At 46.7% G+C, this 15,756-nt stretch overlaps 1 protein-coding gene across 1 annotated transcript; it reads right to left on the minus strand.

Moving 5' to 3' along the window:
• Nucleotides 1-12,721: 12,721 nt before the first annotated feature.
• Nucleotides 12,722-14,942, minus strand: MFSD6L (major facilitator superfamily domain containing 6 like). Its single transcript, XM_066364852.1, has one exon. It carries the CDS (start codon nucleotides 14,721-14,723, stop codon nucleotides 12,933-12,935), a length of 1,791 nt encoding a protein of 596 aa, XP_066220949.1. The 5' UTR covers nucleotides 14,724-14,942; the 3' UTR covers nucleotides 12,722-12,932.
• Nucleotides 14,943-15,756: the final 814 nt, after the last annotated feature.

The raw sequence follows: 15,756 nt of genomic DNA on the forward strand, positions 1-15,756 counted from the left end.
CGTGCGGGGGACCCGGGTTTGATTCCCGGCCAGGGCACATAGGAGAAGCGCCCATTTACTTCTCCACCCCACCCCCCTCCTTCCTCTCTGTCTCTCTCTTCCCCTCCCGCAGCCAAGGCTCCATTGGAGCAAAGATGGCCCGGGCGCTGGGCATGGCTCCTTGGCCTCTGCCCCAGGCGCTAGAGTGGCTCTGGTCGCAGCAGAGCGACACCCCGGAGGGGCAGAGCATCGCCCCCTGGTGGGCAGAGTGTCGCCCCTGGTGGGCGTGTCGGGTGGATCCCAGTCGGGCGCATGTGGGAGTCTGTCTGACTGTCTCCCTGTTTCCAGCTTCAGAAAAATACAAAAAAAAAAAAAAAAAAAAATTACCCTGCCATACAGACCAGCATGGTGCTCGGCACGCAGTTAAAGTACCAAATATGAGAAAACCATTTTTTATCTACGTTGTATTCCATTCTATATATGCCTTATATTTCACATGAGTGGAATCATGCAAACGATATTAAATATAGTCACGTGTCACTTAACGATGGGGAATATGTCTGAGAAATGCATCGTTAGGCAGTTCTGTCCCTGTGCTGATATTGTAGTGTGTGAGCACAAACCTAGATGCACACTTATATGGTCTGGTCTTTGCTCCTAGGCTACAAACCTGTACAGTATGTTACTGTACTGAGTGTTTTAGGCACCTGTAGCACGGTGGTCTTAGTGTATCTAAACACCTCTAAACATAGCAAAGGTACAGTAAAAATATGGCACAAAAGATGAAAAACAGTACCCCTGCACAGGGCACTGACCATGAATGGAACCCGCGGGATGGGTGCTGTGCTCGGGGAGGTGGGGGGGCTGTGCTCGGGGAGGTGGGGGCGCTGGTTTGTGACTGGGAAGGCCTAGGATCTCACTGCACACTGCTGTAGACTTTATAAGCACTGCACATTTAGGCTACACAAAATTTATAAAATATATTTTTCTTTCTTCAATAATAAATGAATCGTAGCTTCCTGTAAGTTTTTTTACTTTAAAAACTTTTGAAGTTTTCAACTCTTGGATAATAAGGCTTAGCTTAAAACACAAACATGTTGTACAGCTATGCAAAAAATGTTTTCCTTTTTTGTGTCCTTATTCTATAAGCTTTTTTTTCTACTTAAACGTTTTTCTGACTTTTTAAATGGTTTTGTTAAAAACCAAGACACAAACACATATATTAGCCTAGATGTGCTGAACCGTTGACTGTATAATTTTAAGGGACCAGTGTTGTATGTGGTCTATCCTTAGTCAAAAGTGTAGTTATGTGGCATATAACTGTTGCATTGTATTAGTTGCTGCAACAAACAGCCCTAAGTCTCAATAGCTTAACAGGTTCCCATGCGGATTTTTCTCCTGGGGGATTTTCTTCCAAGCATTGAAGGGTTTAAGCCTTTTCCATTCTGCAGCCCCATGACCTCCATGGTTGCTGTGGAAGGGAGAAGAGAGAAAGAAAATCAATAAATTAAAAAAAAGAAAGGTCCTTCTGCTTTGAACAAACCCATCATCTCTCTTGGGCCCTAGCCTTTGATAGGAACCGTCACATGCAAGGGGCTGGTGATATAGTTGAGCTGTGTTTCCAGGAAGAGGAAAGTAATTTGACAGGCATCAAACCAGTTTGTGCTGTACTCCTCCTAAGAATTAAAAGGATGTTTGGAAGTAAGCTGAAAACAGAGCTTCATAAAGAAACTAATTGATGGCCTTGGCCAGGTGTTTCAGTGGAGAAAGCATCATACCTGCACACTGAGGCTGTGGGTTTGATCCCCCGTTAGGACGTGCATGAGAAGCAATCAGTGAGTACACAACTAAATAGAGTAACGAGTTGATGCTTGTCTCTCTCTCTTTGTAGTGGTTTTTCTCTTTCATTCTGTTAATACGGTGTATTGCATTGATTCAGTTTTGTATGTTAAGCCGACCTTGAATTCCAGGGATAAATCCCACTTGGTCATGGTATATAAACTTTTTGATGAGTTGTTGTATTTCGTTTGCTAGAATTTTACTGAGGATTAAAAAAATTTTTTTAAATTTATTGTGTTGACATAGTTTCAAGTGTCCCAATATAACACCCTCTACACACTGCCCTGTGCCCCCCATGCCTCATGCAAAGTCTTTTTCCACCCCCATCTCGCCCCCTTTGCCCCTACCTCCACCCCCTTTCCATCTGGACATTGCTACCCTGTTGTCTGTGTATACGTGTTATGAAATGTGTTTTCAGCTAATCCCGTCACCTTCTTTGATTCTGTCCCCTCTTCTCCCTTCCCCCTGACAGTTGTCCAGCTTTACCCTGTGACTCTGCCTCTGTTTCTAGTTTGTTCCTCAGTTTATTGTGTTCATTAGATTTCACATATAAGTGAGATCATATGGTATTTGTCTTTCCCTGACTGGCTTATTTCACTTAGCATAATAATCTCCAGGTCCATCCATGCTGTCACAAAAGGTAAGATTTCCTTCTTTTTCATGGCCGCATAGTATTCCATTGTGTATATGTACCACTGCTTTTTAATCTACTCATCCACTGATGGACACTTGGGTTGTTTCCAGATCTTGCCTATTGCAAACAATGCTGCAGTAAACATGGGGGTGCATATCTTCTTTTGAATTAGTGTTTTGGGATTCCTAGGCTATATTCCTAGAAGTGGGATAGCTGGGATCATAAGGCAGTTCAGCTTTTAATTTTTTGAGGAAATGCTATACTCTTTTCCACAATGGCTGCACGAATCTGCATTCCCACCAACAGTGCAGAAGGGTTCCCTTTTCTCTTGTTGTGTGTTGCTTTATTAGTGAAAGCCATTCTGGCAGGTGTGAGGTGATATGTCATTGTGGCTTTAGTCTGCATTTCTCTGATGCTTAGTGTCATTGAGAAAACATTGCCCCTTGAGTACACCCATAGGTATTAAACGTGTAATGAACTACTGGGAATGATAAACAACAAATTAGGATAATGGTTACTACCTCTTGGTGGTAGTAGAGTAGAGAGAGGGTTACTATATATTGGTAAGAAGTACTGTTTTTTAGATTGGGCATGGTGGACACAAGTAAGTGTTCAGTACATTATTCGGCATACTTTTGCTCTGTCAGAAATATTTAATAAGAAATTGAGAAGAACATTTTGCATCTCCTCAAGGTGTTTATCATTTTCACTTGCTGATTCTTCTCCAAACCCCTTTTCAAGCTGCGGTTTTCCCTTCCCCCTGGGGACCTCTGCCAGTGTCCTCCCCCGTCTCCTCATTCCTGGAATCTTGATTGACATCCTGCTCTCTAAACGTGACATCCACTTTTATTAATAACTCTCTCTCGTTGGGTGTTCCCCCATTATGTCTCTTTATCTCCTTGGAAACTGCAGTCTTAAAATATCTCAATGTCTCTTACCAGCCGCCTCTTCCTTGACTGCACGGAATCACAGAGTTTTACAGTTAGAACAACTTGAGCTCATCTCTTCCAAACTTTTCATTATATATATAGGAAAAAAAAAATGGAGACTTGGAGATTTGACTTCACCTTTAGCCACTGCAAAGCCAGGATTCCAAACAAGGCTAACTTCAGGTTTCCCTCAAGATTGCAAACCGGGAGGGGCCTCTCGCTCCTGTCCCTGGGAGGTGCGGGGGGGGGGGGGGGAGGGAGGCTGATGCATCCTAGAACTGAACACGAAAACGAAGAGGAAGCCGCTAGGGAGGCAGGAAGCGGTCAGATATCGCTCTCTTTGTGAAAGGCAGTGCCGAGCAGAAGAGGGCCGAGTACCAAGAATAGGGCTCAGACCCTGCCCACCCCCTCTTTCCATTGCCCTGGGCGGATCGCTGCACCTACCCTATTGTCATGTCTGGCCAGAAAACAGCCCAGTGCCAACTGAAGGCCAGCCCCGAGTAGTGGGGTGAGAAGGAGACAGCAATGGAGCAGGTACAGGGCAGTCAGAGGGAGGCAGCCCCTAGGAAAGAATACTGTCTGGGGCAAAGGTTCTAGAAGGTCTACTGAGAAACAGTATACCCTGGTTGGGAGAGGCTCAAAGGGAAGTGATGACTCTCCGACAGCAACACCGGAGACTCTTTGATGGTTCAAGTACACATGGCCAGCCAACGTCATTGATGGGCTCAAGGACACATGTATAATGGTTTGTGGTTGCTGTTCTTGTTTGTTTGTTTCTTTTTCTGTTTTTTATTTTTATTTTTATTTTTTTCGTGTGTGTGTGTGTGAGAGAGAGGGATAGAGACAGGGAGAGAGATAAGAACTCTTATTAGATGTATATTGGTATGCTTTTTGGTATTCTATAGGTTTCTGAAGCTCTGTTCATTTTTCACACTTTTCCTTAGCCTGGATAATCTCTGTTAACCTGTCTTCAAGTTTGTTGATTCTTTCTTTTGATAGTTCAAATTTGGTATAAAGCCCTTTAGTAAATTTTTCATTTCAGAAGTTGTACTTTTCAATTCCAGGATTTCTATTTGATTCTTTTCTGTAATTTCTATTTTTTTTTTAGTTAATATTCTGTACTTGGTGAGGCATTGTTGTCACAATTTTCTTTAATTTTTTTAGACATGGCATCTTTAGTTTTCAAAAACTTATTTCTAATAGCTGACTTAAATTCTTTGTCTACTCATTTAAACATCTGTGCCCCCTCAGAGATGCTTTCTGTTGGCTATTTATTTTACAAGGTATGTAGCATACTTTTCTGTTTCTTTACATATCTTATAAAATTTGTCAAAATTAGACATTTAACAACATAATATATTGTATCAACTTGAAATCAAATCCTCTCTCTCCAGGTTTGCTGTTGCTGTGTTTTTTTTTCTTTTTCAGTGAGAAAAAGAGAGAGAGAGAGAGAGAGAGAGGAAGGGAGAGAGATAAGAAGCATCAACTCATAGTTGTAGCATCTTAGTTGTTCATTGATTACTTCTTATACGTGCCTTGACCAGGGGCTCTAGCTGAGCCAGTGACCCCTTGCTCAAGCCGGCAACCTTTGGGCTCAAACCAATGACCATAGGATTATGTCAGTGATCCCACACTCAAGCTGGTGAGCCTGCACTCAAACTGGATAAGTCTGAGCCCACCCAGTGACCTTGGGGTTTTGACCTGGGTCCTCTCAGCATCCCAGGTCGATGCTCTATCCACTGCGCCACCATTGGCCAGGTCTGTTGCTGCTTATTCAATGACTTTCCTGAATTAATTCTCTAGATTCTCTATTCCCTACAGTGTGAAGCCTTTGAGATCTCTGTTAGCCTCTTTTTTTTCCCAATGTTCTTATTTTTAAGTCTGGTTTCTAGGGTTCATTCTTAGTTCAGTATAATTTAGTGGTGAGTCAATTATTGGTCTGAAGATTTCCTTAAACGCCTTGTCTGTATGTCTCCTACCCTTTGACAAGGAGAACTATGTTTGAAGGCACACATTCAAACCTCAGGCAATTCGAATGCCTGAACGGGCTTAGCTTTCACTTGCTGGGTACACAGGGCCTCAAGGTCAGCCAGAGGTGAGTGACTGGGGTGTTCTTTCCAAGGTTTTTCCCCGGCATGCACATTTGTGCAGCCTTCTAGATCCCCAAGAATATGTTGGAGCTTTTCATATTTGCCTGTGGTTTTCTAGTTCTCCATGGCTTACTCTGAAACGTGTGTTGTTGTTGGCCCGGTTCTTGTTTGCTCTAACCAAAGCCATAGCCTTGGGCAGCTTAGGTATTGCCAACAGATTGCTATTGTTTTTGTAATGCCCTACGGATAGTTCTTCCACTCACCCGCCTACCCCCACTGTCAGTCCCATCGCATAGCCACGACACCTTGGGAATGAATGTTTTCCTGGTAGCTGCTCATTTAGACAAATATTGATTGCGCTCTAGGGATGGGGCTGTTAGCGGAACACCAAAAGAGGTCAGCGTTCTCCACTAGCTTTGAGACTGCTGACTTTTCACCGCTAGGAAGCCACCAGAATGGGAGAGAGAGGGCAATAGGATGGGAATAGGCCCAAGTTAAAATTCCACAGACACCACTGTCTTATTGCAGTTCAGTAGTTTCTCTTGGATAGGCGGTTTTTAGTTCATTCAGTGGTTCTGATACGTTCCCAGAGTCCTGAAATGGTTGATTTAAGTTATTTTTTTTTTCCACCAGTATTTTTGTTGTTTTTATGGGAGAGTGTATCACCAAGATCCTCATTTCACCATTCCAGAAATCGATCTTCCTGGAAAGAATTTAAAAAACAGAAGTACCTCTGTAAGATGGGAAATGAATCCAGGATGAAACACAATGAGGCATGCAAAGTAAAAGGGAGAACATATTTTAGACAAGTGCGATATTACCTAAGTTAGCAATTGCTTCTATTCTGCAAAAAGAATGTATATTATAGGCAATTCAGAAATAAAGTCATAGAGTAGAAGCATGGCTGAGGAAGGAGGACGTGAAGCTGATGGAAGGAGGAAAAACTGGAGGGTTATGGAAGTATGCTAAGGTAATTGTCCTGTTTAAGGAAGCACATAGATTTGTTAAGTTTAAAAAATTGACAGGAGAGGCCCTGGCTAGTTGGCTCAGTGGTAGAGTGTTGACCTGGCGTGTGGAAGTCCTGGGTTCGATTTTTGGTCAGGGCACACTAGAGAAGCGCCCATTTGCTTCTCCATGCTTCCCCTTCTCCTTTCTCTCTGTCTCTCTCTTCTCCTCCCGCAGCCAAGGCTCCATTGGAGCAAAGTTGGCCCGGGTGCTGAGGATAGCTCCATGGCCTCTGCCTCAGGTGCTAGGATGGCTCCAGTTGCAATGGAGCAACATCCCAGACAGGCAGAGCATCGCCCCCTGGTGGATATGCCAGGTGGATCCCGGTTGGGCGCATGCGGGAGTTTGTCTCTCTGCCTCCCTGCTTCTCACTTCAGAAAAATACAACAACGGAAAAGAAATTGACAGGAGAAAGAATACACGTAAGTAAGGGCCATAAGAAGTTAGGTTAACCATGAGAAGAGTGTAAGCGGAATGTATTATTCTCTACAGAATAATTTGATCTTGTCAATGGAAAGTAGAAAATCCAAACTTTTCATTTGAAGAAAGGAAATTTTGAACTATTCCCAATGATGTAAAAGAGTAGAAAGAAAGTCTTGTATGTGGAAAACACAAAACGTAGTAGCAGAAGTCCTAAAATAACGTTAATAAATATAAATGAGATGAATTAAACTCACAAAGCAAAATACAAAGACTCTTTGATTGGCTACTTAAAGCAAGATGCAATGATAGATACACTCTGGCTGGATAGATTGGTTGGTTAGAGCTTCATCCCAATATGCTAAGGTTGCAGGTTTGATCCTTGGTCAGGGCACAGACAAGAACAGATCAATGTTTCTGTTTCCCTTTCTTTCTCCCTTCTTCTCTTGCTAATATCAATCAATCAATAAAGAAAGGATGCAATAATATATTTTTATCAAGAGAGCATTTAAGCAAAATGAGAAAATAAAAGTTTAAAAAACTAGCATATTAAAAAAAGAAAACTTCAAGGTAACAATTTTAGCATAGAAGAAAAAATAAATTTAGATGAAAAATAACATAAACAACAAATGAAAATGTTATATACTAATAAGGAATAAAAAACCAAAAAGACATAGCAATCATAAACATACATGCACTCAGCAATGTAGACTCAAGATAAGCAACAAACAACTAAAATGGGGGAAATGGATATATCCATAATTATATTTGGAGATTTTAGCACATTTTTTTAGGAATATTGAACATCAATCCAACCAAAAATAGCAGGACAGAATATTTGACTAGTACAATTAACAATCTTGAACTAAAATATGTGTACACACATATACACACACCTCTTTATACTAGAAAAGGAAATCTCCACAAATCGCAAGGAACAATTTCAAACCACAGTGTGATAAAGATAGAATTCAACAAAAAAGGAACACTTAAAATTCCCATATTTCTGGGAAAAAAATTAAATTACCTTTGGGCTAAAAAGGAAATGACAAGGGAAATTATGAAATATTTAGAATGGAATTACAGTGCCAATGTTTGTGCTGAATTATAATGTCAAGATGTTCACAAGTCAACTTAATGAGTTGTCCCCTGCTAGGAATAGCCTCTCCACTTCTCGGAATTGGTTTTAGATTAGAGGTTGAGAGGACAGGCTCAAACAGACTTGGTTTTGAATTTTAACCTTTCTGAAGCACCCTTACTTCACCTGTGGAATGAGCTGATGTTCTGACTTAATAAGATAATCTTTGTCAAGTTCTTAACGGGGATACCCAGGATTCTTGCCAGTCCGATGTGGGAGCCCAGATATGTCACTGAGCACTGACTGCTGCGTTGACAAGGTCACACAGGAAATGACCAATGGCGGTGTTTCCAAAGTCTCTTGTAGGGAATATTAGTTCTTCAAGATAGTGGTTGGTGTTACCTGGAAGAAAGTTGTGATAATGGATATACAGTATAAGGGGAATTCTAGGTCCGACGGTGCTGACAAGTTTGTTGACTCCGGGGGGGGGGGGGTTCGGAGTCTTTAATTGCTAATGTATATTGCAATTTGCTAAGAAGTGACAATCATTTACATCATTTTCCAAACTGGTTAGCCACAGAATCCTTTTTTCAATAGCCCCCACCCCCACTCTGCCGGGATTAAATGTTGTACTAAACTCATTTGGGAAATAATGGTTTAAGTAAGCCTGAGAAGAAATGTTCATAGCTCATTCAATATTTACTTTCCTCTTAGCTGGAATCAAGATATGTTAGAACTTGGTATTTCTGATAGCCATAAGTCTTCCAGCTAAAAATTTATTTAGTTTAGATTTTAGGAAGCTTAACTGACCTACTGGCTAGTCAACAGAGTACAAGTTACATTTGGAAGTCTCAGTCTTTATGACCCCGTTCTTTCTTCAGTAGGCAAGCCTACTTCATTATCTCCACGGGGGTGTCTTCTGAACATCCCCACCCTCAGCCATCATACCTGTCCCAAACTTTATGAAATGCTCACTGAACTTCTCACATGATATTTAGCTGGTCCTGTCTCGTTCTGTGTGTACCTGTTTTGGGCTAGAACTTCTGGCTGGCCTTTGCCACGGCTCCCGGGACCTAGCCATAAGTCCTTGGAGTTTTTCTAAATGATAAGAGTGCCTTTGTTATTCATGTTGGGCCTCTCAGACCGCACCAGTGTTTATGCCAACAAGGTGACTCGGAATGGGGGCTGGCCATGCCAGAAAGATCAATCATGTGTTAGAAATTCAGGGCTCGGAGCCAAGTGCTAGTCTGACAGCCTGGTTTCCGAGGAGGAGAAGAGGACTGTATTCTGAGTCAAACGGCAATGATTGGATAAAATATGCCTGTCCAATGAAGTCCCAGTAAAAACCACAAACACCACAGCTTGGGGAGTCTGGCTGGTAATATTCCATCTATTGTTACACATCCGTGTGCTGAGAGCACGCTGAGAGCATGTCACATTCTGATGCCACAGGGGGGGGGGGGGGGATATGACACTTCTCACTGGGGACCTCCCAGACCTCCCCCTCTGCGACTCTTCATTTGGCTGGTTCTGATTTGTGTCCTTTGGCTACAATGAAATTGTAATCATAAATCCAGTCCTTTCCTGGGTTTTGTGAATAATTCAAGTGAACTACTGAACCTGACAGGGGAGTGAGCCCCTTCACATTTGCAGCCTGTTACTCAGACGTGAGGGTGTCTGAACTGAGGACAGTGTGTGCCCTTCACCTGTAGAGTATGGCCCAACTCCAGGGAGCTGGGTGTCAGAAGTCATTGCAGTTATATGCTGAGTGAAAGAAACCAGACAGAAAAAGACTACATATTAAAATCTTGAAAATGCAAACTACTCTATATACATCTATATGGGGGTGGGCAAAGTATAATAGGTGTACAGTTGCTCATATGAAAAAAGACATGCAGGTTATGATGATCACAATAGCTTTATTAACTCAAAAGAGCGTCACTCACAACTGTGAGCCGACTTTGCCTACCCTATGCGGTGACAGAAAGCACATCAGTGGCTGTTGAGGACCAGGATAGAAGGAGAGGACAATGAGGGATTACAGCAGGGGTCCCCAAATTACACCTGCGGGCCCCTGAGGCCATTTATCCGGCCCCCGCCGCACTTCCGAAAGGGGCACCTCTTTCATTGGTGGTCAGTGAGAGGAGCATAGTTCCCATTGAAATACTGGTCAGTTTGTTGATTTAAATTTACTTGTTCTTTATTTTAAATATTGTATTTGTTCCCATTTTGTTTTTTTACTTTAAAATAAGATATGTGCAGTGTGCATAGGGATTTGTTCATAGTTTTTTTTATAGTCTGGCCCTCCAACGGTCTGGGGGACAGTGAACTGGCCCCCTGTGTAGAAAGTTTGGGGACCCCTGGATTACAGTATCTTTCCCATTACATTCCTCAGTCTCCTCTTCCACCTCTTCCTCCTTCTCTACCCCACTCTCTCCTTTCTCCTCCTTTTTCTCATCTTCCGGCTTCACAACATTTACCTTCTTAGTTCTTTCCTTAAACCAAGTCCTGTTCCTCATCCTCTTGTTTATGTTAGGGGGAGGAACACATGTGTGTTTGTATGTTGGTATTATTGCATGTTCTGTCTACATAGTAAATGCTATCTACTATGCCACAAATTTCAAGTGATAGCTGCCTTAACTCTTAATGTTTCATTTTCCATCTTTTGTCCAATTGCTTAGCCATGGAGCATAGTGATTAAAGTTTCAAGTGTTGGTGGCTACGAGGCTGGATCTGAATTCCAGCCCTGCCACCTACTAGCTGTGTGGCCTCGAGCAAGTTACTAGCCATCAGTTTGATCACCTGTAAATTGGAGATGATGATAAATGGCTACCTCCTAAAATGCTCTGAGGACTAAATGAGCTAGAACATGTGAAGTGTCTAATGTGTAGTGACCACTCAGAGCTATTATCCTTTGCATTGCCTGCTAAGAAGCATTCAGCAAAGGAGTGGTGAGACATGCAGGGTCAACAGGTGGATTTGTGCTCAGTTAGTCACATACCATCACTTGGAGATTGCATTAAAAATACAGATACTGGGCCCCACCCAAGAGATGCTGATGGACCCCAGAAACCTGTCTTTTCGGATATGCCCCTCAGATGATTTGGGTGGCCAGCCAGGCGTGGAATTGTTTGCATAGCAGAAAATGCAATAAATCTGGGGTAAGAAGATCAGGTCTCTGGTGGTGTTTTAGCCCATGTCCCAGTGTGTGATTTTTTCCAAAATGCAGCTAAAATTTTTCATATATTCTTTTCATAAATAGGTTATTGTGGGAGGTCAAACTGGTAACGTCATTTCCATGAGCAAGCAGGCTTGCTGTACTAAAAAGAAGCACAGGCTTTGGAATGAGACAGGCTTGAATGTGAGTTCCACTTTGGATACTGTGCTAGACTTCTCCAGCCCCCTTTTCTACTAGGACCCTGATTTTGCTGGCGTGGAAACGTGCCCAGTAGAAAATACTTCACAGTCCTTCGCCGTTCAGGCTGACCGCACGATGCAGTTCACTCAACTCTGCTAAGGATTTCTGGGAACGTTTTTGTTTTCCTGATACAGGCATTTAACCCTGTTGCTCCCTTTGCCCTCTTCTTCCTGCCTGGAACATGGACGAGAGGCCCGGAGTTGCAGCAGCCATCTTGTTACGTGTGAACCAACGTGGGAGGGAGGCCTATAAGCTGAGAATGCTGGAGCCGGGAGATGAAGAGATTTACATAGGTCCCCAGTGGCATCTCTAGATGGCTGTGTTAGCTCTGGACTGCCTACCCTAGACTTCTTGTGTGAAACAAATGAATCCCTAATTTTTTAAGGTACAGGTTCTTTTCTGCTGGTTACGTGTACCCTAAAGCTCTTTAGGAAGAATTTTAAAAGAATAAAGTTGCTAGAACCAAGTCTGACCCAGAGACACTCGTGTGTGTTCCCTTTCTCCAGCTATGAGAGATTTTTCTGCATTTGTAAAATGAGGCTCCTTCTAAATCCAGTATCCTATACTTACCTGATTAGAAAATGGAAGCATTGGGCTCGAGGGGCTGGTCCCTGGAGAAAAGGACCATTTCCTGGGACGTGGGGAAGGTTTACAAAGGCACCCCACCAAGCCAGTAGGCCCAGGTGCAGCGTGGACTCGCTGCAGCATCCGAACCCCACAGAGGCTGCCACGCCTTAATGAAAGCTTCAGCTCTTGTGGGCTGAAGTGTGCAAAATGCGAGTCCAAAGGACACAAAGTTGCCTTTGTCCTGTAAGCATGGAAGATTATTCTAAGGATCCTATTCCTGGTGATTCACACATTTGAGAGTAAGAACGAAAACCTGTTACCTCCTACCCGCTTTTCCCTGGACACATGCTACATTTCCCACCATATTCTCTGATGGGAAACTTAACTACCGGGTTGTGAGTGTGGGCACCTGTGTATCAGTGGGGGGGGGGGGGGGAGAAAGAGAGAAGAGTTTCAGTTTTCATTACAATTCTTACTGGCCCAAGCATGGCTTTCATAAGACCAGGCTCTCATGCCCCTTAGAACCCATAGGAATGTACCTGACTCGTCAAAGCCAGCCGCCCCCTCGGCCACCTGAGTCCGGCAGGTCCCCACTGCCTTCCTGCCATGCCTGTTTGCTCTGAGCACTCCGGCCACGGCTGACATCCACACACCAGAGTCAGTGCTATGTAGTACAGCCTTTGCAAACCCCACACAGCACAACAGAGTGAACACAAAGGAAACTTTTTTTGCAAATGGATTTTTCTTCCATTATTAAAAAAGAAATTAAACTGCAAAGAGCGAACTCTTATTTTAGTATAAAGGAAAAGGAGATCATACAATGCGGTGACCCTGTGGGGCTCTGAGCACAGACACGCTCCCTCTCTCCCAAGCCTCCCTGTGGCTGCGGGCGGACGCGTGGGTTTTTGTCGGCGGCAGGCTGAGCTTCCTCCAGCGCTTTGGCTCCTTTCCAGACCAGCACGTCTTGACCACCTCAGCCCTTCCAGTCTGAGGGCTCCTCCCTCATGGCCTTCACCAGCCAGTCCCGCTCCATCTCCTGCTCAGAGTCGCTCGTGTCGCCGGCCTCCGCGGCCAGCAGCTTTGAGTAGTTGATCTTCCGCTCCTGGGGCAGTCTTGTCTGGACAGACAGGAACAGGGCCAGCCAGAGCAGCAGGGCCACGCAGCTGGCCTGGTAGAGCGCGGCCAGGCTGAAGCGCTTCACCACGAAGCCCCCCACAAAGCTGCCCAGGCTGGTTCCGCCCCCGTACAAGTGGCCTCGGAACATGGCACTCAGAGGTCTCTCTGTTCCGCGAGTGGCCAGGTCCTCGACGGAAGCCCCCACTGCCCACCACAGAGCCCCGTTGCTGAAAGCACTCAAGATCTGAGCGGGGAGGACGGACCACCAGCTCCAAAGGAAAGAGTAGTACAGCATCTGCCCTGAGAGGCAGCCCAGCCCCAGCCCTATGGTCCCCACTCGGGACAGTTTCCTAAGCAACGTCGTTTTGAATGCACGAAGTAGAATCTCCCCCAGCAAGCCCAGGGCAACCGAGAAACCCATAACCAGCTCGCCGCTCCCATGGTCTTCCATGTGCCAGAACAGAAAGTTCTGGACGGTGCTGCTGGCGGCTCCTGCCAGGAAGACAGTGAGGGCGAGCAGAATGAGGCGCGGGTCGCCCTCCAGCAGGGACAGGGCCCTGACGGTTTTGTGGCCGGGCTCCTGCCGCCTACAGATGGGGATGGGGAAGAAAATGCTCACCAGCAAAGCCAGAGTGCTGACCAGCGAGTAGCCGTAGAAGTGCGCCGCCCCCCGGGGGCCACTGGGCATCAGGAAGCAGTCCAGCTGCGCCACCACAGCTGCCACGCCGCACACACCTGCCGCCATGCCCAGCAGCTTCCAGACCCACAGCTTTCTGTAACGGTCAGTGGCATCCACAAAATCCAGGTATTCGAAAAGGCTGTCATCCGCCACCTTCTCCACCGGGGCGGCCAGCAGCTCCCAGAACACCATGGACCCCAAGGAGAGAAGAAAGGTCCACCGCAGGCCTTCCAAGGAGAGGTCACGGGCCCCTGAGCCCCCCTGGGCTGCGGACAAGTTGGCCGGGCTTCCCAGCGCTGTGCCCCCTGCAGGCAAAGGGAGGGCATGACTGACCCACTTCAAAGCCCTTTCCCAGGGAGTCCCTTTCACCCTGGAAGTGATAGGCTGGAGAACTTCGGATGCGATCCGGGCTCCTTCAACAGAACCCACAGAATTTCTGGGCAGAAAACTGAAAGGTTCTTGGACACTTTCTCCTGGTCCTTTTCCCAAGCCAGAGGCGTCCCCGGTCCCAGTACTTCTCTTGTCTGGAAGGTTGGGCATCCCCACTGGGTCGTTAGAGGCCGGCAGTTGGGCGGAGGTGAAGTTCCCAGTTAGGGCGAGCTCCGGAGGTAGGACTGTGGGGGTCACGCTGTGGCTGCCAACACAGGAGCGGTGCCCCGGATCTTCGTCCAGCGGCGGCACCAGCACCATCAGCAGGCTGGCTCCCACCGAGCCCAGCAACGAGCCCAGCAGCAGCACCCTCCTTTTCTGGTAGCTTTTGGCCAGGAAGGCACAGAAGGGAGCCCAGAAGGCTGTGATCAGGTGCTTGGTTCCCATTAGGATGCCCACCCAGGGCGCGGCCAAGCCCAGCCGCCTCAGGTAGAGGGTCAGGAACGGGGTCACGGAGGCATCCCGGAGCCCACACATCAGGTGGAAAAGCCTGGCCACTCTCAGCGCCCTGCTGATGTCCCACTGCGGGTTGGCACTCATGGCCGCCCCGCACCGTCGGGCCCGGGCCGGAGGAGGGCGGGCTGGGCGCGGGGAGCGCGTGGCCAGGTACCCAGGAGCGAGGCTCGCGCCGGGGGGGTCCGGCCAGCCCCTCCTGGAGCCGCTGGCGGCGCCGCGGTTACCGGGTCAACGGCCACCCCGCCCCCAGGTCCGGTCTCCGGCCCGGAAGCGGCCCCGCCCTGAGGCGCACCTGGGGGCGGGGCCGGCGCACCTGCGGGCGCACCTGCCGCATCGCCCGGCCTCCTCCGCTCCCGGCTCCCGTACCTGCCGGCCGCCGACAGGTGCGCGACGGCCGCTCCAGGTCGAGTCCCCAAGCCCCCGACGCTGTTAGGCGTCGCTCACGAATCGGAATTAGGTCCCTGAACTGCTTCGGGCGAGTGAAACTATCGGGGAGGCGAGGAGCGAGAATGGAAGTCAACCTATGAGCTCTCTTCCTCATCTTAAGGCCTTTACTCAAAAGCCCCTTGATCAAGGGCCACCCTGTTACTGCCGGGACCGTCCACATCCACCGCCCTCCCCAGGCTCGGGCCCTCCCCTCCTCTCCCCTCCCCTGCTTCATTTTTTCTCCGTAGCAAGTAATACTACCCAACACACTACCAGCTTCTGGATCACGTGTTATCTTGTTTATTGTCTGCCACCTTCGGAATCGAGGCTCCAGCAAGGCAGCTGTTTTTGTCCCCAGGGCTTAGAGCTGTTTCCTTGGCTGTGAGCGCCCCCTGGAAGGGTTATGATTGGGTGATACAATCTTCACTTGGGACGACTCCCAGGGAGAGGGCTTGACAGCTGAGGCTGTCTTGGAGTGGCACTCCAGCACTGGATTTGGGGGTCCATCCTAGACCCCGAAACAGTGTGTCTGTATTGGATAGTTTTGTTTAGAGAACCCAACTTTGTTGGAGTTGGGAGAGTCCGGGGCGTAGCAGCATTTTGTCTACAAGTTGCTTTCATTACAAGCTGGTAGAGAGATCACTGCGGGAGGAGGCCCAGAACCCTCACCTAACCTTAACAACTGTTTACG

This window comes from Saccopteryx leptura, chromosome 2 (genome assembly GCF_036850995.1).
Source record: "Saccopteryx leptura isolate mSacLep1 chromosome 2, mSacLep1_pri_phased_curated, whole genome shotgun sequence".
Taxonomy (NCBI): Eukaryota; Metazoa; Chordata; class Mammalia; order Chiroptera; family Emballonuridae; genus Saccopteryx; species Saccopteryx leptura.

Coding starts and splice junctions, on each gene's coding strand:
- MFSD6L (XM_066364852.1), bottom strand. CDS start 14,723: ATGAGTGCCAACCCGCAGTGGGACATCAGCAGGGCGCTGAGAGTGGCC.